General features: G+C 35.3%; 1 protein-coding gene across 17 annotated transcripts in view; it reads right to left on the bottom strand.

The window, feature by feature from the left end:
* LOC145294259 (septin-7-like) overlaps window positions 1-23,762 on the bottom strand; it is a 541,621-nt gene that overhangs the window by 225,338 nt on the left and 292,521 nt on the right. For 14 of the 17 annotated variants that reach the window (XR_013869862.1, XR_013869856.1, XM_080141373.1 and 11 more), the window contains exon 1: window positions 7,749-8,695. The exons of the other annotated variants lie outside the window; for them this stretch is intronic. Coding sequence is in view for 12 of the 14 variants with exons in the window: in XM_080141373.1 (XP_079997499.1) it covers window positions 7,749-8,177 (429 nt within the window). In the remaining 2 variants the exon portion in view is untranslated. Of the gene's footprint in view, window positions 1-7,748; window positions 8,696-23,762 lie in introns of those variants that run through there. 17 annotated transcript variants of the gene reach the window in all.

The following is a 23,762-nucleotide window of genomic DNA, read 5'->3' on the forward strand; positions in this document are numbered from 1 at the left end:
TCCAGGACCTGGAATAAGTAAGAAATATATTAAAACCATGCCTTTTAAAAAGTAAAAAAAAAAAAAAAAAAAAATACCAGATGGATTTAATAAACAAAATGGTAAGTTACCAATGTTTTGTGTGTGTGTGTGTGTGTGTATATATATATATATATATATATATATATATATATATATATATATATATACATACATACACACATATACATACATCTATTATATCAAAGTAACTTTGCGGGCGTGCATGTGTGTTCATTCCCTATGGACACAAAAATGGCTGGTCCGATTTTAATTAAATTTCACACAAAGGTACTTTATGTGCATGACAGTGTTCTTAGGATATGGAATGTCTTCAATAATTGAAATAATCTGATGAAAGAAGGAACGAGTGATTTTAACTAAAGTTAACATCTTATGCAGCCTAACATCACAAGTGCATTTGAGAAGTTTTATTATCACACAGCTGAAAGGCCCGACATAAAATCAACAGTAGGTTCTTTGATATGACAGAGGTGCATTCAAAATGAATGTTTCTGTTTAAAGCACAATTGCACCATGATACTTTTTTTTTTTTATTTTAGACTTAAATTTAAGCCTTTATATATATAAAAAAGAATTTTATAAAATCAACAGTAGGTTCCTTACAGTGCAATGTAGACCACAATATATTGTGAATTAAGTCACTGCGAGGTGGTATGTGAAGCTTACTTCTGGTGCATCACAATGGGTCTCCAACTAGAGCAGGCAATCAATCGATTTAAAAAAAAAAAAAAAAAAAATGGATTGTGAAACATTTCATCATCATCATTCAGTCCTGAGCAACATCGGGTATCCCTGCTAGTATATTATATAACATTAGGAAATAATATTAGGACGACTATTGTGAATTCATAGAAGCAAATTGATTCAGCGATTGCAAGAGATTAATGGACTTACTGGCAAAATAATTTTCCAACAAAAAAACTAAAAAGTTTTATTTACTTTTTGTATATAGTTTTAAAGTTTAAATAAATAAAAAAAACACTTCTAAGACATATATATATATATATATATATATATATATATATAAGTGAATATAAAAAAGTATACATTTTTAAGGTATATACTCCTCATAAAATAATCAAAATTGTTATAATTTTCAATGAAGATGTTATCGCCTTAGGTGCATAATGTAAATTTTCATTTGAGTTATCATCTAAAACGTCGATCCACAATTATATACACAGACATTTTCCATAAGCCTCTTACATGTATTATATTGCGCATATAGCCGACCCTGCCATCACACAAGTCATCAGAAAAATTAAAATATAGACGGTTACACATAAGTTAAGTATAAAAAGGAAACAAATTGTTTCAAAGAAGGAAAAAACAAATTCTGAAAATTCAAAAACACTAGGAAATGATACCTGAGGAAATACATATGAGAGAGAGGGAGATAAGTATGTGCATATTGTTTTGATTGAAAGAGATGGCATGAATTCATTCAATTTTCATCAAACAAGCAAATTACAAAGTTTGAAGCATAACAAGTTATGATTTAAAAGTATTAGATGTGATCACATAAGTTATAATCACAAATTCAGAAAGTATCATGGTTTGTTAATGAACCAGATTATTTCCAAACTTCTGTAACATGTCTCATGAGTAGACCTGTATGGAAAAATTGATAAGCATGTGAACAGACTAATTTGTATCACACTATCGATTAAGGTCACTGACACAAACAAAAAAAATCAGCTTTAGAGATGTGCTTGTGTTAATTTTATTTGTTTTTTTTTTATATGCAGATTTTTTCAGCATTCACTACCAATCATATTGAACATAAAACTTGAGAAAGGTATTAACCTCTTCATTGTGTTCATTTTGAACTTAAACGAAACTAAAAATATTTTGAGAAAACAACAAAAGAAATTTTCCTACATTAAATGAGTGTTAACATAATTGAACAAAAAATACCGCAACCTTTAATTAGAAATCATAATATAATACACTGTTTGACAGCAGGTTATTAGTTGAATTGTGATATTAATTTTACAGCGCATAATCTTGAATCAATATGATTAGTATCTTGATTGAATTGAGTGCATTTGCATGGAAAGAAAGATAATGTTACAAAAACATTTGTAGAAAATAATCTCCTCCCATCTAAAACATCATTAAGCTAAAATTTTATATATATATATATATATATATATATATATATATATATATATATATATATACACACACGGTTGCATTTGTTAGTGATTTTCCAGTGATAACTAGAAATAAAATATGTTTGGCAATTGCTTTTTCATCGACAATCGTTCAAAACTTAGAGTGAAAAATGCTTTTTTTAAATAAAACGAGAAAAGTCAAATTATTTAAATAAAGTTTAATTAGAACAATATACTCGTTTATTTTTTGTTTAAACCAAAACATCTGACAAAACTTTAATGTTTATACCTTCAAGTATAAAACATTTATTCAAATTATGACAACTTCAGATTTATTGAAATGAAAAATTCAATGTAAATGAAATAAAACCAAAATAAAAAAAATATTTAAAAAATATTTTAAAAATATAATCACATCAAAATGCATTTTGGTTTCTTTATAAATAAAGTTGCCAAACACTTCAACTAAAACAGCTTATTAAATAACAAGCAATATGAATTTTATCCTGCAGGATCAACAGCTGATATGCTGACTATGTCACACAAAATCAGTGAATCTATTAAGGGGGGGGTTCGTTTCTAAGAGTAATTCACAAGATTTTTAGTTATAGAATATCTCGAAATGTTTTCTCTCTTTGATAAGTTAATAAACATTGGTAATTCTCTCTTTGATAAGTTAATAAACATCGGTAATTCTCTCTTTGATAAGTTAATAAACATCGGTAATTCTCTCTTTGATAAGTTAATAAACATCGGTAATTCTCTCTTTGATAAGTTAATAAACATTGGTAATTAGAAAGTGTGAATCTTAGATGAACAAATCTTCAAATTTACAGAAAAAGAAACTAAACTTTCTATTAAACATTTTTTATGAAAAACATCCGTTTTCTTCCCTTCAATGTGAATAATCGCCATAGTCTATCGTATTTTAATTTTGACAAAATAATTTGACACATACAAACAAGTGCAAAGGCACATGAAACCTTAATTTCAGATTGCAGAGAATCTGATCAGTTTCTATTGGATCACCTTAGAAGTTAGTATGTCTAGCGATCCAAAAAATTGATTATGTAATGGATAGGATTCTACTGACGATACAATCTAGAGCAACTTTAGGACACATTTTATAATTTATGCAAACATGTGCATGTATATAATATCTTCAACGTGAAAACATGTTTCCACCTTTTTTATAAGTCATATCCATTGGTTCCACTCCATGTCAATTCATCAAATGACCATTACATTTTATTAGAGTGTCAGGTTTTGTTTATTTCTGGTTCTACTTAACTGATTAACAGTAAAATTGTGTCTATTTATTTTTTTTTTTAATTGGAATTCATTACGATGAGTATTATTTATTAATTTTATTTATTGTGGACTAATATATACCATTCGGTACGAACCCAGGGAAGATCAAATAATAAAACATGAATTTATAAGACCAAAAAATTCAACCTTGATCGCCCTTCGGGGCCTGTGGCGTAGTTGATAGAGACGTTGAATCTCTATGGTTCCAGGTGAGAATTGCCTGAAGATAGCGGTTTCAATCCTACCCAAAGCTGGCCAAAGGCTTACTTGGCCAAAACGTGGTGAGACGACAACAACTATGTAATTGCAGTAATTGCAGTGAATGCAGTCAGGAGATTCAGAGTTCCTATCTGTCGCGGTTACCACCTGATGAAAGCCAGAGGAATAGTTGGCCGAAACGTTGTGAAACAACTAATGGAAGATGAGGATAATAGTCCGCAATAAAATTAGTAAAATTGTGGTTGGTCACTTCAGCCACAAATTTGGAGCCAGTTTTAAAAGCTTATCTAAACTATAAATAATGAGTAGAAAATTATGTGAATTTTTTAGTTAAAATGGTGCTTAGTTATGTTATATTTTCTTTAGATATGCAAAACCCAAGAGAAGGTGGAAGCATGTTTTCACATTGAAGATAGCCTTACAAATAAGGAGAGGAAGCAGACAGCAAAAATAAAGCAGAGAAAATAAGTTTGGGTCATTTTTTAGCAAAATACAAAAGAACTGTTAATTATTTTATTCATTTGTGGACTATTATGATTAAGATACAGTTTAAAGATTCAGCATTCCTATCCCGTCGCGGTTAACAACGTGACGAAGGCCAGAGGAATAGTTGGCTGAAACGTCGTACATGCAACAACTATAAAAAGATGATAATAGTCCGCAAATAAATAAATAAAATAATTCAAAGTTCTCATCTCAAAAGAATTCCAATAATTAAATATATAATAGTTTAAATTAGTTTATATTTTCAAATTTCTTGGTAAGAAAAAGTTTCTATGGATGTTGGGAAATGAAATGCAGCAAAACGATTATGTCTGGTAAAATTACAATAGAACATGGAGGAGGGGGGGGCGACATAACAATTGGTGAAATGTTTAAAAAACAAATACAATTTATCAAAATATTGTTTTAAAGAGAACAGACAAATTGAGGAAACCGAGAACCCCCTCCCTATGTAAACTGAGTAGAAACAAACAAAGACTCGTTTCACCCAAAATACTGAATATTTATCCACGGTATAGAAAATTTATAATATATATATATATATATATATATATATATATATATATATATATATATATATATACACACGGTCAATTGGGGAGATGAAAACTGTTTTCAACTTCTTCACAAACTCAATGTTTGATCGAGATGTAAATGAGAATATTAATAAAATATTCAAATAAGAAAGTGATCCTTTATTTTTGAGAACTTTGAAGTAAAATGAAACCAAAACACACACACACGCATTTACAATTACATACTTTAATATAACTATCCATTTTCACACACACATTTACTCAAAGAGAAAGAAATAAGGTTTCTCACTAGAAATTTACATCATAAAATATATCAAATAATGAAAGCTTTTCATATGAACGTCATCATTAACCCTTTTTTTTTAATTCAACACTAATTCGATTATATTTTTTCTCATAAAAAAACATTGCACAAATAATTAATGAGATATAATGAAAAGATAAAAGTATACGAGGAAAGCCTCGTATACTTTTATTTGTTTAAGTTGTTGACTGTTTATTGGATTGCTATTATAAGTGGTTCAGCTGCTTCCTGCCTGCCGTATCCTGAAACTTTAAGAGAAACTTCACTTAAAAACAATGTTTTGTTCCAGCACCAACTCATTAAAAAATAAAATTAGTATTTTTTTTTTTTTTTTTTTTAACAAAAAGCTTATTCTAAAATTCAAAAGATAAAACTAGAAAAATCCCATAATTTGACAATCCCCTACATAGAAAAAAAAAAGGGGGCCAGTTACTTAGTGACAGCAATATTTCGGTTGGTATCACAGAAAGTGGTCGTGAAAATACTGAGGAAAGCGCAGATAATGTACTGGAATTCTGAAGAGGCTTATTGTCACTCAAATTCCAGAGAAAACTAACGGCCGAAATCGAGAATAAATCAATGGTAAAAGGCTGTTAAAATGATGTATAGCGATTTGCAACAGTGATTGAAAGAAACAGACAACTGAAAATATGGGGGAGACTCGTCACTTAGAATCAAGGGACATTCAGCTGTTTTTATTGGTGAGTGATCACAAATAAAACTCGTATTAGAACGCTGAGCGAGTTAGATCAAATAATAACTCGACCTTTCCCTTTCGAAACTTAAAAATACGTATCACAAGGCGGTTATTCAGTCAAGATCGAACCGCAATATGTTTTGGCGTGATCACTCTTCCAATCATTACCTTCTCCTTTAATTAGGAGGTGATATTCCTGGTAGCTTGAGGCGAGCTCAATGGAAAATCCTGGGCGGATCTGAACGAGTCCCCCCCCCTTCGGACCTGAACGAGCTTGCCCCCTTCGTAAAATTAATTCCTTTTCACGTTTTTTTTTTAAATTTTTTTTTTCTGCGGATTATTGTCAACAGACTTAACTTTCATAATAGCGGAATTTTTTTTTTTTTTTTTTTTTTTTTTTTTTTGTACTAGTGCAGAGAGTGTAAATAATAACATTATTTAAAAAGCCATTTTTAACATGGGGAGGGTGTTTTGTACCTATTCTATACTTCAACCTTACAATTGAATAAAAAACAAAACTTTAATTAAACTTGGAAATAGGATTTAAAAAACAGCGCTAGCACCTTTTATTTTTAAGTTCATTTAATGGCTTTTAACGTGGGGAGAATAACTTTTTAATTATATGTTGTATTAAACTGATACCCTCCTTTAATAAATCATTTCAGTTTGAATTATTACAATTTCTTTTCGTTCTTATAAATTTTACATATTGCAATTTCATTTTACACCACAGTGGACACGTGACACACTAATAAGGAGAGTTGTGTTGATTGACCGCAAAGTGGGGTATCAATTTAATAGAACGTTATAATTGAAAAGTGATCGCCCCACATTAAAAGTCATTAAATAAATTTTTTAAAGTTTTACTGCTAATATGAAAATTGAGTCTAATCGACGATGATCCATAGAAAAAATAAAGAAAAGAAAACGTGAAAAATAATTTTACGGCAGGGGGTCAAGCTCTTTCAGGTCCGAAGGGCGGAAAGCTTGTTTTAGGTCCGCCAAATCATGATGTTTAAACGAACCCAGAATAACCCCATATATTGCAGGGTGAAGGTCTTAAGAAAAATATTCCAAATAAGCCCTGTTTGAAACGATTTTATTTTTAAATTGTATTTTTTTATTTTCTTTTGTTTTGGTTTTTGCCTTATTTTTTATGACAATAATTATTCACTAATATATTAAAAATATGACTAACATTACTATTATCGACATAAATCACTTTGAAGAAAATACAGCAGGGAAGTTAGCAAAAAAAAAAAAAAACAATTTTTTTTTTTTTTTCAGATTTATGATTTTATTCGCATTAAAAAAAATAAAAAATAAGTTCAGTAATAATTGGTTGTGAATAAAGTAATAAGGGGCCGGTACCTTACTTCCTGTCAACAAACAAAATATCGGACACATTATTAATCAGAAACAATAATTACACTACAATTGGCGCTTTTTTTTTTTTTTTCTTTTTTTCTAAATATATATACAATAGGTAAACCAAAACTGAATAGCTTTTCATTAATTTCCCAACCATATTTTCTTTAAAGTAATTTAAATTGCCAATTGTAATGTTTACCCCAAAATAATTCAATATTGCATTTAAAAAAAAAGTCACGTATAGGCGAGAAACCCCGACACAAGAGATTTTATTTTATATTTTTATCGATACAAAACATTGCAACCATCTGTGCTCATTTACGCGGGTTCGTTCGGATCAACAAACGAAACTCACTTTGAGAAACACGCTATCATCCTTAAATTTAAAAATACTTTGAATTAAATTAAAATACGTAAAATTCATATTTTAATCGGTGCTTATGCACTTATGCTACCGTGCTATTTTTAAATAGTATTTTCAAATTAAATTCAAGTTATATATATTTTAATTAAATTGTTAGGTGAAAGTACAAAATAATTACAAAACACCTTCCCTCAACGTTATTTCAGCACGGTAACATAAATGTATAAGTACCATATGATCTTTCGTTTATTTTTCCTTAAAAAAAGGTTTTAAAAATACTTACACCAGTTTTCGTATTTTGTTCCTTGTTACTATCCATTACGTTGATAGAATTTCCATTAACCGTTTTGTTATCCGTAAGAAGCGATGACTGTACATGTGGACGCATAGGCACCCCTCCGCTAACCATGGCATTATTAAGGATAGTATTGTTGTTGCTACTATTGTTGTTATTATTTGCACCCTGGTGAGGGACAGTAAGAATTGTGGTGGTCGGAGACGGGGACCTTTCGCCATTGGAAACGATTCGAGATGAAGATGAACTGGCAGACACATTGACACAGAGTTTATCGCCGCTCAACAAGGTGCTCGACTTTTCGGCAATTTTCGGTTTGTCGATGTCATCTTTCCGAAAACTTGACTTAAGAAGTCGGGTACGCTCGGCCACTGATGGCGGCTTTTCTGGTGGTGGAGGCGCAGGTCCCCGATTCATTATTGGTACATGTAAAAAAAACTTAACTAGCAGAAGTACAATTCACACGCTCAATGAGATGGTATTACACCAAACGTCTAGGATATTCCAACAGGATGAGAAAAAAAAAAAAAAAAAAAACTTAAAGAAGCAATATGATCTTAAAATATGAATAATTTTAAATTCCTGTTTTTAGTGTAAATTCCAATTTAGTGTCTTAACCGTTTTCATTTTTTCTAAATCCAAAATTAAACAAGCGTAAACTTTCAATGTCAGTGCCTTTTCTAAATTTTCACGTTTTCGTTATTTTGTTACTACACGCGTCGTTTCTGGCTCACTTTCGACTCTTACTGCTGTTTTCTGAAGCTGAAAGTTTCTTAGAACACGATTTCGGCAGCCGAAGAAACATGAAGGGAAAAATATCACGAAAGAAGTGTGTAAGGCGCACTACGCAAAATACTACACTCGTTTGCGTATGAGTCGTAATAGTTGCCGTGAAGCATCCTGGCGGTGGTGGTGGTGGTAGGAACGTTCATTGTGGTGGGAGGACACACACACACACACACACACACACACACACACACACAGTAGTTGTACTAGTTGTATAATAGTTGTAGTAGTACTCTTGTTGCTGTGTACTAGTTGAATACAAGTTTTTGTTTGAAGAGCGAAATTGCGGTTTTATGATTAACAGAAAAAAACTAAAAATTGTGATCACTGCTTGTTTGTTTGTTTGTTTCTCCCCTCTACGCGACTTTTATTTTATTTACCAATAATTTTTTTCTGTGTATTTAATTTTAACCTGTTGCATTTTAATTTCGATAAATATTCAATTAATATTAAAGAAAAAAACAAAACAAAAAAAAAAACAAAGACAAAACACAAAGAATTCTAACATTAATAATATGGAGATTTTACAACGCCAGGTAATTACAGCTCATAAGTAAAACAAAGGAAAAAGAACGGAAAGAATAATAGTGTATAAAAGAAAGGAAATCACAAATACTAAATAAAGAAAAGGATAACAAAAGAAAAAGATAAATTTATGAAAAAATTTTAAAAACAAAAAGGCGGGAAAGAAAGAAAACAAAAACCAAATGAGAAAGAAAAACCGATCAACATTGAAAACACAGGGAAAAAATCAATTCATTTAAAAGTAAAGGAAAACTAAAATTTGGATTTAAACATCAAAAGTGCAAACTTTGAAATTATACATGAGTATTTTTGGCTTGTATCAAACCTTTGGGATTCTTTAATATTTAAAATATAATTCCTCAGAAAGTATATTATGAGGAGCAGTAGAAGGAACGAGACAAGGTGAAGTGGGAGAGAGAGAGATAGCTATGGGAGAGAGAGAGATAGCTATGAGAGAGAGAGAGATAGCTACGAGAGAGAGAGAGAGAGAGAGACGGGAGATAGCTACGAGAGAGAGAGAGAGAGAGAGACGGGAGAAAGCTACGAGAGAGAGAGAGAGAGAGACGGGAGATAGCTACGAGAGAGAGAGAGAGAGAGAGAGACGGGAGATAGCTACGAGAGAGAGACGGGAGATAGCTACGAGAGAGAGACGGGAGATAGCTACGAGAGAGAGACGGGAGATAGCTACGAGAGAGAGACGGGAGATAGCTACGAGAGAGAGACGGGAGATAGCTACGAGAGAGAGACGGGAGATAGCTACGAGAGAGAGACGGGAGATAGCTACGAGAGAGAGACGGGAGATAGCTACGAGAGAGAGAGAGAGAGAGAGAGACGGGAGATAGAGAGAGAGACGGGAGATAGCTACGAGAGAGAGAGAGAGAGACGGGAGATAGCTACGAGAGAGAGAGAGAGAGAGAGACGGGAGATAGCTACGAGAGAGAGAGAGAGAGAGACGGGAGATAGCTACGAGAGAGAGAGAGAGAGAGACCGGAGATAGCTACGAGAGAGAGAGAGAGAGAGACCGGAGATAGCTACGAGAGAGAGAGAGAGAGAGACGGGAGATAGCTACGAGAGAGAGAGAGAGAGAGACGGGAGATAGCTACGAGAGAGAGAGAGAGAGAGACGGGAGATAGCTACGAGAGAGAGAGAGAGAGAGACGGGAGATAGCTACGAGAGAGAGAGAGAGAGAGAGACGGGAGATAGCTACGAGAGAGAGAGAGAGAGAGAGACGGGAGATAGCTACGAGAGAGAGAGAGAGAGAGAGACGGGAGATAGCTACGAGAGAGAGAGAGAGAGAGAGACGGGAGATAGCTACGAGAGAGAGAGAGAGAGAGAGACGGGAGATAGCTACGAGAGAGAGAGAGAGAGAGAGACGGGAGATAGCTACGAGAGAGAGAGAGAGAGAGAGAGACGGGAGATAGCTACGAGAGAGAGAGAGAGAGAGAGAGACGGGAGATAGCTACGAGAGAGAGAGAGAGAGAGACGGGAGATAGCTACGAGAGAGAGAGAGAGAGAGACGGGAGATAGCTACGAGAGAGAGAGAGAGAGAGACGGGAGATAGCTACGAGAGAGAGAGAGAGAGAGACGGGAGATAGCAGAGAGAGACGGGAGATAGCAGAGAGAGACGGGAGATAGCAGAGAGAGACGGGAGATAGCAGAGAGAGACGGGAGATAGCAGAGAGAGACGGGAGATAGCAGAGAGAGACGGGAGATAGCAGAGAGAGACGGGAGATAGCAGAGAGAGACGGGAGATAGCAGAGAGAGACGGGAGATAGCAGAGAGAGACGGGAGATAGCAGAGAGAGACGGGAGATAGCAGAGAGAGACGGGAGATAGCAGAGAGAGACGGGAGATAGCAGAGAGAGACGGGAGATAGCAGAGAGAGACGGGAGATAGCAGAGAGAGACGGGAGATAGCAGAGAGAGACGGGAGATAGCAGAGAGAGACGGGAGATAGCAGAGAGAGACGGGAGATAGCAGAGAGAGACGGGAGATAGCAGAGAGAGACGGGAGATAGCAGAGAGAGACGCGAGATAGCAGAGAGAGACGCGAGATAGCAGAGAGAGACGCGAGATAGCAGAGAGAGACGCGAGATAGCAGAGAGAGACGCGAGATAGCAGAGAGAGACGCGAGATAGCAGAGAGAGACGCGAGATAGCAGAGAGAGACGCGAGATAGCAGAGAGAGACGCGAGATAGCAGAGAGAGACGCGAGATAGCAGAGAGAGACGCGAGATAGCAGAGAGAGACGCGAGATAGCAGAGAGAGACGCGAGATAGCAGAGAGAGACGCGAGATAGCAGAGAGAGACGCGAGATAGCAGAGAGAGACGCGAGATAGCAGAGAGAGACGCGAGATAGCAGAGAGAGACGCGAGATAGCAGAGAGAGACGCGAGATAGCAGAGAGAGACGCGAGATAGCAGAGAGAGACGCGAGATAGCAGAGAGAGACGCGAGATAGCAGAGAGAGACGCGAGATAGCAGAGAGAGACGCGAGATAGCAGAGAGAGACGCGAGATAGCAGAGAGAGACGCGAGATAGCAGAGAGAGACGCGAGATAGCAGAGAGAGACGCGAGATAGCAGAGAGAGACGCGAGATAGCAGAGAGAGACGCGAGATAGCAGAGAGAGACGCGAGATAGCAGAGAGAGACGCGAGATAGCAGAGAGAGACGCGAGATAGTAGAGAGAGACGCGAGATAGCAGAGAGAGACGGGAGATAGTAGAGAGAGACGGGAGATAGTAGAGAGAGACGGAGATAGTAGAGAGAGACGGAGATGGAGGGAACTAGTAGACAGAGACGGAGATGGAGGGAACTAGTAGACAGAGACGGAGATGGAGGGAACTAGTAGACAGAGACGGAGATGGAGGGAACTAGTAGACAGAGACGGAGATGGAGGGAACTAGTAGACAGAGACGGAGATGGAGGGAACTAGTAGACAGAGACGGAGATGGAGGGAACTAGTAGACAGAGACGGAGATGGAGGGAACTAGTAGACAGAGACGGAGATGGAGGGAACTAGTAGACAGAGACGGAGATGGAGGGAACTAGTAGACAGAGACGGAGATGGAGGGAACTAGTAGACAGAGACGGAGATGGAGGGAACTAGTAGACAGAGACGGAGATGGAGGGAACTAGTAGACAGAGACGGAGATGGAGGGAACTAGTAGACAGAGACGGAGATGGAGGGAACTAGTAGACAGAGACGGAGATGGAGGGAACTAGTAGACAGAGACGGAGATGGAGGGAACTAGTAGACAGAGACGGAGAGGGGGGACTAGTAGACAGAGACGGAGAGGGGGAGACTAGTAGACAGAGACGGAGATGGAGGGACTAGTAGACCGAGACGGAGAGGGGGGGACTAGTAGACCGAGACGGAGAGGGGGGGAACTAGTAGACCGAGACGGAGAGGGGGGGGACTAGTAGACCGAGACGGAGAGGGGGGGGGGACTAGTAGACCGAGACGGAGAGGGGGGGGACTAGTAGACCGAGACGGAGAGGAGGGGGGACTAGTAGACGGAGAGGGGGGGGACTAGTAGACCGAGACGGAGAGGGGGGGGGGACTAGTAGACAGAGACGGAGGGGGGGGGACTAGTAGACCGAGACGGAGAGGGGGGACCGAGACGGAGGGGAGGGGACTAGTAGACCGAGACGGAGAGGGGGGACCGAGACGGAGAGGGGGGGGGACTAGTAGGCCGAGACGGAGAGGAGGGGGGGGACTAGTAGACCGAGACGGAGAGGAGGGGGGGGGACTAGTAGACCGAGACGGAGAGGAGGGGGGGGACTAGTAGACCGAGACGGAGAGGAGGGGGGGGACTAGTAGACCGAGACGGAGAGGAGGGGGGGACTAGTAGACCGAGACGGAGAGGGGGGGGACTAGTAGACCGAGACGGAGAGGGGGGGGGACTAGTAGACCGAGACGGAGAGGAGGGGGGAGACTAGTAGACCGAGACGGAGAGGGGGGAGACTAGTAGACCGAGACGGAGAGGGGGGAGACTAGTAGACCGAGACGGAGAGGGGGGAGACTAGTAGACCGAGACGGAGAGGGGGGAGACTAGTAGACCGAGACGGAGAGGGGGGGGGACTAGTAGACCGAGACGGAGAGGGGGGGGACTAGTAGACCGAGACGGAGAGGGGGGGGACTAGTAGACCGAGACGGAGAGGGGGGGGACTAGTAGACCGAGACGGAGAGGGGGGGGACTAGTAGACCGAGACGGAGAGGGGGGGGGGACTAGTAGACCGAGACGGAGAGGGGGGGGACTAGTAGACCGAGACGGAGAGGGGGGGGATAGTAGACAGAGACGGAGAGGGGGGATAGTAGACAGAGACGGAGAGGGGGGATAGTAGACAGAGACGGAGAGGGGGGATAGTAGACAGAGACGGAGAGGGGGGATAGTAGACAGAGACGGAGAGGGGGGATAGTAGACAGAGATGGAGAGGGGGGATAGACAGAGACGGAGAGGGGGGATAGTAGACAGAGACGGAGAGGGGGGATAGTAGACAGAGACGGAGAGGGGGGATAGTAGACAGAGACGGAGAGGGGGGATAGTAGACAGAGACTGAGAGGTGGGGGAGCGGAGGAATGCTAAAGAAACGAGGTGTAGTAAAGACGCAGAAGGCAACAAAAAAAAGTGTGAGTAGAGACTGAGGAATAGAGTGTGAATAAAATTCAATAGCATAAGAAGTTATTTAAGTCCTACGTAAAAAAAAATATAATTAAATCTACCAGAATGCATTCTGTTTGAATAGTTGAAAAAATATTTATTTCACGATATAGCGAAATGTTTATTTAAAATGTTGAATGCAAAATCATTCCAGGCTTGAAAATTCTTATCAAAATGTAAAATTAATAAAGTTGCGATAACCAGTAAAGAAATCAAACTTATTAAAAACAACAAAAAAAGAAAAACGAGTTATCCCCCCCCCTTCTTTTTTAAATTCCAGATTGACTTATTATGGTGTATGCCATTTGTTATTACTTAATATTTTCATGTTTTTAAACTTTAAATCTTTTAAGGCCAGTTTATAAAAAACGTCATGGAAGAGCGCGATAAAAAAGTATTTTTATATTTTCGTACATATTAATTACTAAACGAATAATCATTTTAATTAAAATCCAGATTGTATTATGCATCTAAAATTAAGAAAAAAAAGTATCAACATTATATGAATAAATAGGCGTGTCAGAAATCTCGTGAAAAATATTGAATAATTCCACCCCCTGTCTTTCCAAGCTTATAACTAAGCAAGGACCAAAGTTTCATTTAAAAAAAAAATAAAACTTTTTTTTTTTTTTTTTTTTTTTTTTTAAAAGGTTTTTAACTTCGGACTTTACAGGTAAATTTCTAAAAAACACTACTTTTTTTTTTTTTTAAATTTGAATATTATTTATTGATGTTTTATCTTCAATTTGTGATATATAACACTTTGGTGAGTAAATTATTTACTTCTTAATAGACATTTCAAAATGAGAGGCGTGAATTAATTCAACACCCTGTCTTTCCAAGCTTATAACTACTCGAAAAATGTAATTCAAACCCTAATTTTTTTTTCTATTAAACGAGCAAGGACTAAGGTTTCATTTAAAAACAAAAAAAACAAAAACACAAAACAAATAACGTTGTTTAAAAAAAAAAAAAAAAAAGGTTTAAAACTTCGGACTTTACAGGTAAATTTCTAAAAAACACTATTTTTTTTTTTAAATTTGAATATATTATTTATTGATCTTTTATCTCCAATTTGTGATGTATAACACTTTGGTGAGTAAATTAATTATTTGCTTTTTAACAGACATTTGAAAATATGGGAACATGAATTAAAAAAAAAAAAAAAAACGTTTGTCTAAAATATTATATTCGGTTTATTGGAAAGAGCATAAAATTTCACACTGACCCTGAAAATATCGTAAAAATAGAATCAATAGAAAAATTTTGATTGATTTTTAAAGTTTAAAAATTGAAAAATACTGAGCTCGTAAAATTCAATTAATTTCATTACTGTTTTTTAAAAAGTAAAAAAATATTTCTATTACTTTTTATACAACTTTAATAGTTTATTTTGGAAGTATAATCTATAAAGAAAATAAACAACCCACTTTTAAAAGAGAAATTATAAGTTTTTTATATTTTATTCGCAGTTTCGTGTTAGGGGTGTCAAAAATTCCTACAAAAATTCTGATACACCTAGTGAATAGACTGAAACAAAAGAAAAAAATGTCTACCGAATTATACCTGATGCCATGTTTATCTAATAACGAAACTGAGTGAAAACTACTTTTCTCAATTTTAGATATGTAATACTAACCAGATTTTGGTGCAACTAAACTATAATAGCGAAATTTGGATTTTTTTATATTGTCCCTATTTAATTGTCATGTTACAGTAATATATTACAAAATTACGAAACATAGGGTAGAAAAAAAAATATAAAAGAAAACACGTTTTTAACGAAAATCATTGAAATAAAATGTTTGACTAAAAAAATACCAGATAGTTCCAAAGGGGGGGGGGGGTAAATAGCATGTAACTATTGCCAATTTGTTAAAAAAAAAAAATGTGCGCTAACAATCATTAGTTACTTGCCTTGCTTTTAGTATAACCGAGTTACTTCCCTTAATTATGTCACGTGTTCCCAAATAAATATGGCGAGGAGGGGGGGTACGCTAAAGATTGAAAACTTTTTTTTTTTAATAATGCGGTAATATTTAAGTACTTCTGACATGCCAATTAAATAGATAATCTAATTTCTTTAACAAATTTTGATGATCAATCAATCAACAAGGGCTTTATCACTCAATGAAGAACCCCTCCCTGGATTTTAGCCATCTAACTGCTGCGAGCTATCCGCTGCCATGTGGGACCCATGTGCTGTATCAGGTCGTCCCTCCATCTCGTTCTTGGTCTTCCTTTTGGCCTCTTATGTTCACGAGGTGTCCATTCCGTTGTCTTGATGGACCATCTGTTGTCATGTATGGGATTAATTGATATAAAATAATAATAATAATGTGAATAAAAAGATCATTTCTATTTAATTTCAGCTTCCCATGTCCAATGTGTTGGCTTAACATAGAGAGACATAATAGAACTTATTAAGTAGATAATAATCCAAATAATCTATTTCCCCTCATACTACAAATGATAGTCTTCACAGCTTTTCATGATTGTTTAAGAGACCTTTGTTATTCAAGGAGATGGTGAGGGCCAAAGAAAGGTCAACATTATGACTAAGCACCAGTAAAGGCTTCAACTTCGTATTGTATGAAAGGATAGGATCAGAGTTCTTAAACTCTGATGCCTGATGCAGTGCTACATGAGAGAAGACACAAAACACGGGTTACTCCATTCTAAATTAAGCCCCAGAATATATCCAAAATTGTGAGGGAGTAAATACTGTTTGATCTACACTGATATATAAAACGCTAAAATCAAAGTCTAGTATCTGTTCTGACACTACACTTCATCTGTGGTCATTGGTCAGTGAAATAGAAATCCTTTTCAACTTGGGCAATTTAAAATTTTTGTCCCAATCTAAAAAGCCGGGGGGGGGGCTGGATATTACCCACATTAAAAATTGGCCTTTTGTTCAACTACTCTCATGAAGAGGCAAGTAAACAGAGACAAGTGTTTGATCGTCTGAATTTATTTGCCTCCCCACAAGGTCAGTTTTTAATGTAAGAGAACCCATATGTACTCAAGTTAGCAAAATAATCTTTTGTCGATTTTTCTTTAGAGAGAGAATGAAACAAAGAAATAATTGTCTGAAGCAAGAATATGAGAACAAAGATCAGCAGGTAACTATATAGCAAACCTTTAAAACAGAGGAATGGATATGAATCACAACCAATCACTAAGAATAATATAGTTGTATAATCAGCTCTATAGAAGAGATCTAGAGTTAAAGTAAATTAAAAGTGAGATAAACAAAATGAATACAGGATCATTTACATATGTTCCAACTCAGAATCGTGTGCGATCGTTTCAGAGAGGATATCAAGTTTATTTATCAGTTCATTAGCACCCGGGATAGGGTAGGAGAGGGTTGACACCCAATTAACAATCAAATATCATTACAATTTTGATTCAATATCGAATAAATGGGTAATTCATTTTTTTTTTATCACAACCATATTGTAGAATTGAATTAGAAACGATTGAAATTAATAACTCGGGAATAACTTATTAAAACTAGTTGGTCATAAAAATATGGTAATTACCTGCACCGTTTATTTTGTGAGTCATCATTTCTTTGTTGCATATTATAATACTATGTTCACTTTCTATAAGGTGAACAGTGTAATATAAATGATCAACAATTTAAAAAATTAAATCTGAAATAATTAAAAACATAAAAGAATTTTGAATTATGTAATCTGTTATAACAACACTAGCAGTTCAGCCCTACTGTTCATAACTTGCCCTATGTGTGAATACACTTTATGTAAGATTTAAAATGTTTAGACTAAAATTTGTTTGAGTAATTTTGTAGAGACCGCAGAGGTCAATTTTTTAAAATTTTGACCTCAATTTTGACCCCTTAACATTTATAAATAATAAATGGTCTCAAATCAAAATAAAGTTTTACCCATGTCCAAGTTACCTACATCTAAAATTTCAAGTCTTTAGACCCAAAATTGGCAGAAGAATTTGGTAGAATCTGCATAGGTCAACCCCTTCAACTTTTACCTTTTGGCAGCCAAATTTTCGCTCCAAAACTGATTAAAATACTTGCTGCATGTCTGAATACCTGTTATGTATAAATTACAGATGTTTAGACCCAAAATTGTCTGAGTAGTTTGCTAGACACTGCAAAGGTCAAATCTTTTGAACTTTGATCCCTTGGCAGCTCAAATTTTTTAGCCAAACTGATTAAAAAGCTTTCCATATTTCTGAATACCCTTTATGTAAAATTTCAAATGTTTAGACCAGAAATTGGCTGAGTAATTTGATAGAGACCGCAGAGGTAAAATTTTTAACTTTTACCCTAATTTTGACCCCATAACATTTGTTTTAAGCTCTAATCAAATTATAAAGTTTGATCCATGTCCAAGTAACCTACATTTAAAATTTCAAGTGTTTAGACCCAAAATTGACAGAGGCGTTTGGCAGAGTTCCCAAAGGTTAAATCGTTGAACTTTGACCCATTGACAGCCAAATTTCTGGCCGAAAACCGATTATAAAGATTTTCCAAAATCTCAATACTCTTTATGTCGAATCTCGAGTCTCTAGACCAAAAATTGACAGAGTTATTATGTAAGGAAATGTACATAGACACACACACAGGCAGACATTTTCACTTTTATAGATATATAGATTGTACACACACACACACACACACACTCAAACTAGCAGAATCCGTGAGAAAACTAAGAATTGCAACACGTAAATTGACTGGAAGGACTCTTCATGAAAATACCTAAGTATTTTTCCATGATGTAGAAAATATTTATAAAGAGAACCATGCATTATAATAAAATGTAAACAATCATGGAATATGAAAACAATAGAATGAAAAGTTAATTAATGAGACTTCTTTTTGCAAAGTAACATGCAAATTAGTATGAAAACCTTATACTCATTAATTTTTCCCCTTGAACTGCTAGACTTTGGAATTCTGTCAAGTACCAGCTTCCCTGACTCTACTGAAATGCAGATGTTCAAGTGAAATACTCAGACATCTCACTGCTCAACTCCCTACATAGTATCCCTGTAAATTTAATCCCAAATAGACCCTTACGTCAAAGAGGCATTGTGCCTTGTTTAGGGTGAAATAACAGGTTAAAAAAAAAAAAAAGAAAAAAAAAAAAGAAAGTTAACCATGCATTGTTATTCACAGACACAACATTATATTAGGATGCTGTTCTGAAGTTAGCATTTTTAATGTCATTGTCAGCCTGAAAACTGATTTGAGATTAAGATATTATCGAAGGTTTTTTTGCAATAATGATAATGATGGAGTCTGCATTCATGCAAAATATCCATACATACCAAAGACAATGTTTTATTTTAAAAATGAAAAAATATGGTAATGTGGAGTTTAGGACAGAATGTACACCAAGCAAATCTGTGTATGCCTATACTAAGATGATGAAAAAGGATGAATATGATGCCATTGCTGAACTATTCTGATGTGACTTTATAGCTCTGCTAGAGACTTACCTTTATGAGTACAGGCATGAACACCTTTGCGGACATGATGTTCTGCAATATGATTTTTTTTTTTTTTTTTTTTTTTTAAAGACCTTTACACAATCAATTCCAGAGCCGTTATTGCTACTGATGCTAAATACACTCAGAAGTCTACATCACAATTGTAAAATGTAATAAAGGTTTGTCAAGTTACTCGAATTTCATCCCAAAGGATTTTGCATACTATGAAAGATGAAAAAATATTTAAAAAGGAAAAGAAAACTCAAACTCATTATACCTATTTTTAGATTATCAGTAATACACACAAGGTTAAATTTTTTTTTTTTTTAAATGGCTAATTTCCACATATTTGATCTCTTTCAGATTTTGATAATATGCATTTTGAGGTGGAATTAATTTCAGTAATCGTTTAAACTTGAAAAATCAAATAATGCAGTTGTAATGTTCGCATTGAAGAGCAAATCATCCCAAGTGTGTATGAATTATTGTAAAAAAAAAAGTGTTTATGCTACAGCTCACATGTGATTGTTTATACTTGGATTCCAGATTCTTCTTTTAACTTCATGAATTAGTGTTTCAGGAATTAATTGACAGATTGATTCTAATTTGTTTATTCTGTTGAAAATGCCTTATTTTTGACAAAAAGTTTTTCATATATATATTTTTTATTTGAATTTGATGGGTCAACAAATATTATAATTTATTCAATTTTATTTGTTTTCATCATCTATTTCAGTGTGTGTGTGTGTGTGTGTGTGTGTTGCCTGTTTTTATCTATTGGAAGTACAAGTAAATTGGAAATATAAGTAAATCACAAAACTTTACAGATACCCAAGATGAAGGTATGTGCAATGGTATTACTTGATGAGGACTAACATCCACAATATTTTATTTAAAAAAAAGATAAAAAATGATTAAATAAGCTTATAACTAAAAGTTTTATTTTGCACACAGCATTGTATTTTTGAATTGCTGTGAAGTATTTTAAGATAGCTATTCCCAACCTCGATTGCACTAATAATGTTTCAGTTTTTCATAATAAATAAATGAGAACTGAAACAGATTGAACAAGGAGGCTACAAGGAGCTTAGAACAGTTTCTAATGATACTTATCTTATATGGCATGCATTTTAATAAATAAAATATTTTTTTATTTTTTATTTTTAACTTTTATTCACCACAAACAAGATAGTGCCACTTGGACTATGTAGGGAGTTGAGCAACGAGATGTCTGTTCACATTACATTTAAATTTCTGCATGTCAGAATAGTCAAGGAAGTAAGAGACCGGGAGGAAATTCCAAAATTTAGCAGTTCATGGGAAGAAACTATTCAAATAAAAAAGGCTTTCTGGCATTTAGGGATTGCTACAGTGAAAGGGTGGGATTTTCGAGTTAGTTGAGGATATTTATGTTGAGTGAGCACAAGTGCTAAAAGTTCAAAGCATATTTTATTAAAAAAAAAAAAAAAACTTGTGAGACAGGCACAGGGATGCAACATTGCAATGATGGGATAACGGTTGGTTTGGGTGATAATGCGGGACTTATTAGGTTGGTTGGTTGTTTTACAGTATATCAACCCTTTTCAGGTTATTTAATGCTGTATCCAGGGATTTTGAAGAAATAGAATATATATTTTTTTTCAAGTCGGTTTCTATTTAACCCATAGTTTGGATCTTAACAGGTACGACCACTCTATGTCAGAGTGGACATAGGAGCAATGGCAATTAAAGTGTGGCTCCACACTCCCCAAAGGCCGCAAGTTGGGGCCTCACCATTGGATATAGTTTAAGGGCATATCCAGGACCCTTATCAGGTTGGAGATACTTTTTTTTAACCGTGTTTAAGAGAGATGGATGCACTAGTCCAGATGTGGCAGCAATACTTCATGCATAGGTGAATGATAGTTTTGTAGAGATATAGGATACTGTTAGGTGAAAGTAATTTTCTAACATGGTAGAGGGAGTCCACCTTCTATGCAGTAGTCTTGGCAATGTCCTCAATGTATTTGTTCCAATTCATATTGCTTGTGAATGTTATTATACCAAAGAGTTTGAACGAAGCACTCTCAAATAATGTATCAAAATATGTTGGGATTGGAGAAAATTTTCTCATTAAATAAAATATAATTGTTCTTTCCTAAGTTTATGATGTTTTTTCATGCTTTTTAAAATACCAATAATACGAATGAAATCATTGTGTGCAATATTTAAGTGCCCTAAAGCTCCTTAAAAGTGTATATGATAATGTCCAATTGTTTGTTGGGAAAATGAACAATGTAGGAGTCATGATAGGTATGAGATGGGTATCAGTTTTTGTTTGGACAAATTTTAGGAACCACACAAGGGTTTTAAAGGATACAGCATTTCAGCAACCAACAACTCATGCATTCGATTTGTTTTATGCATCAGCAATTTTCAGCATGAAAAAAAAAATACTTTGGAAAGTCATGCACTGTTTTCTGACCTTATAAGCATATCTACACGTGTTAGACGCATGAAGACAAAAAAGATATTCAGTGCTGTTATTGGTAAGATGGTTAATAATTTTGTGGGTGTTTATCAAGTCGGTTGCTAGATATCAGAATTTGAATGAATTCAAACCCAGAGAAATGAAGAATTCAGAGTATGTCAGATGTCCGAGTGAGGATATTTGTTTGGTTGTACAATAATCAACAGTTTTGAGGTGGTCAATGTTCTGAGCAAGATATAGGTTTCAGAAAAAGAAATAGCAAAGTCCAAATATGATTGCACCATATCCGTGTACAGTTTTAAATAGTTGAAAAACAGATAACGGTCTTGTTGAATGATGCCAAGACATTCTCGGCATTCTTAATTTTACAGATGTGCTATCAGATCTGAATCAGTATTGTCCAAGTTACGTAAAAAAAACAAAAAAACTTTTTCATATTAGTACTGTGGAGAGAGTAGGTTTATTTACCTTCTCTGCAGACTGTTAGACACAAGGTCAGGTGGAGTTTTAAAATAGCTAATATACTACATAAAGTGTCCTTTGAAAAATATCCAAGTATTCTCATTGTATGAGTGTCTCAGTTAATTAGAAATAGACTAACTTCTCAAGGAGAAGGTAAAGTCTGGGAGGACAGATCTCCTATGACTGAACAGAACTGTACCCCAGTCCAAAAGCAACAAAACCATTGTTAAACTGAGTGTCAATGAAGTCTCTCTAACTCATACGATTAACAGATACTCAATTACTGTGCCTGTATGGATACTGGATTTTTTTTCTCTCAAAAAAAACAAATACATTTTATCGATTTGAAGCATTCTGTTTTCTTAGTCTCCAAGAGAGTCATTATTATGGACCCGTCTTGAAACAGATATTTCAGCTAGTTTTTAAGAAATTAAAGTGTGTGCAGATAAGAAAACAATTAGAAATATTTGGAATGTTTATCTCAGTATGATCTGTAGTACAGATAACACTGGTAATATTTCCAAAATATTTTAAGCACATCCAGACAATGCCTACCAAATGTCACAACCAAATTTCAGTCATCACAGAAACAGCTTAATTTGGAATAAATTATCAAAATATAATAACATGTATATATGTTGAGTGTAAAAACAACATATCTTCTTCATATTTGGTTTAATGCCCAGTTTACATGTTGACAGGTACTGGACAGGTTTTAGAAACTGATTTCTAAACTAATCTATCTCTGAAAAGGTCTTCATACCTCTCTTCTTTCAAGCCCATCCTTATAACTACCTCATGTTTTTCTTGGTGTAACCCTAAAAACTGACCTTGCTACCTTAACTGTGCCGCATCGAACACAAGTCCATTCTTTTAATGTGACCATACCAACAATGTCTCCTATTCTGCACACATCTCCCTATATGGTATTGAAGTAAACATACAGTACAACCCTGGGATACAGTGGCCCTAAGATACGGTTTTTCAGGTTACGATGTGGAATATGTTTTTCCGGCTCCTGGTTACAGTATTTGGCTTGCTTTACGGTGTTATTTATAATGTTATTTGATTATATACATGTGTACTACATACTGTACTGTATTTGTTACAAATTTTGAATACTGTTTTCCAGGGTTTTACTGCACATTCCTATTGGGGTTATTAAATCTGTCCAAAGCAGATCAGAACCCAGTATTGTCGTAAAATAGTGATAGAACATCCAAGTAAAAAAAATTTTTGTAGAAATTGAAGGTATGTTTCATCCAACTTGACTTTTACAGTAAATTTATCTTTATGTAATTAATTCTTAATAGTCTCACTGAATTTAATAAAAGCCCTCCCTCTCCTCCCATTTCTTAATAGAGTTTCAGATAAAAGATTGCACACCCTTCCCTCTTAGAAAACAAAAATAAAAAACAAATGATATTAATTTACAAATTCCGGTTTTATTGGATTCTGACCAAAACGCAGTGTGAGTAATAGATGCCTCCGCCTACAAAAAGATATAAAAGTAATAAAAGACTTGCTAATAATCCTATGATTGAGATGAACAATGGATATTTTTTTTTTCAGATTCTATGCAACAAGAGATCTAATGATTAATACGGTTCCTATGGATATC

This window comes from Euprymna scolopes, chromosome 2 (assembly GCF_053919585.1).
Source record: "Euprymna scolopes isolate OS-2025 chromosome 2, ASM5391958v1, whole genome shotgun sequence".
Classification (NCBI taxonomy): Eukaryota; Metazoa; Mollusca; class Cephalopoda; order Sepiida; family Sepiolidae; genus Euprymna; species Euprymna scolopes.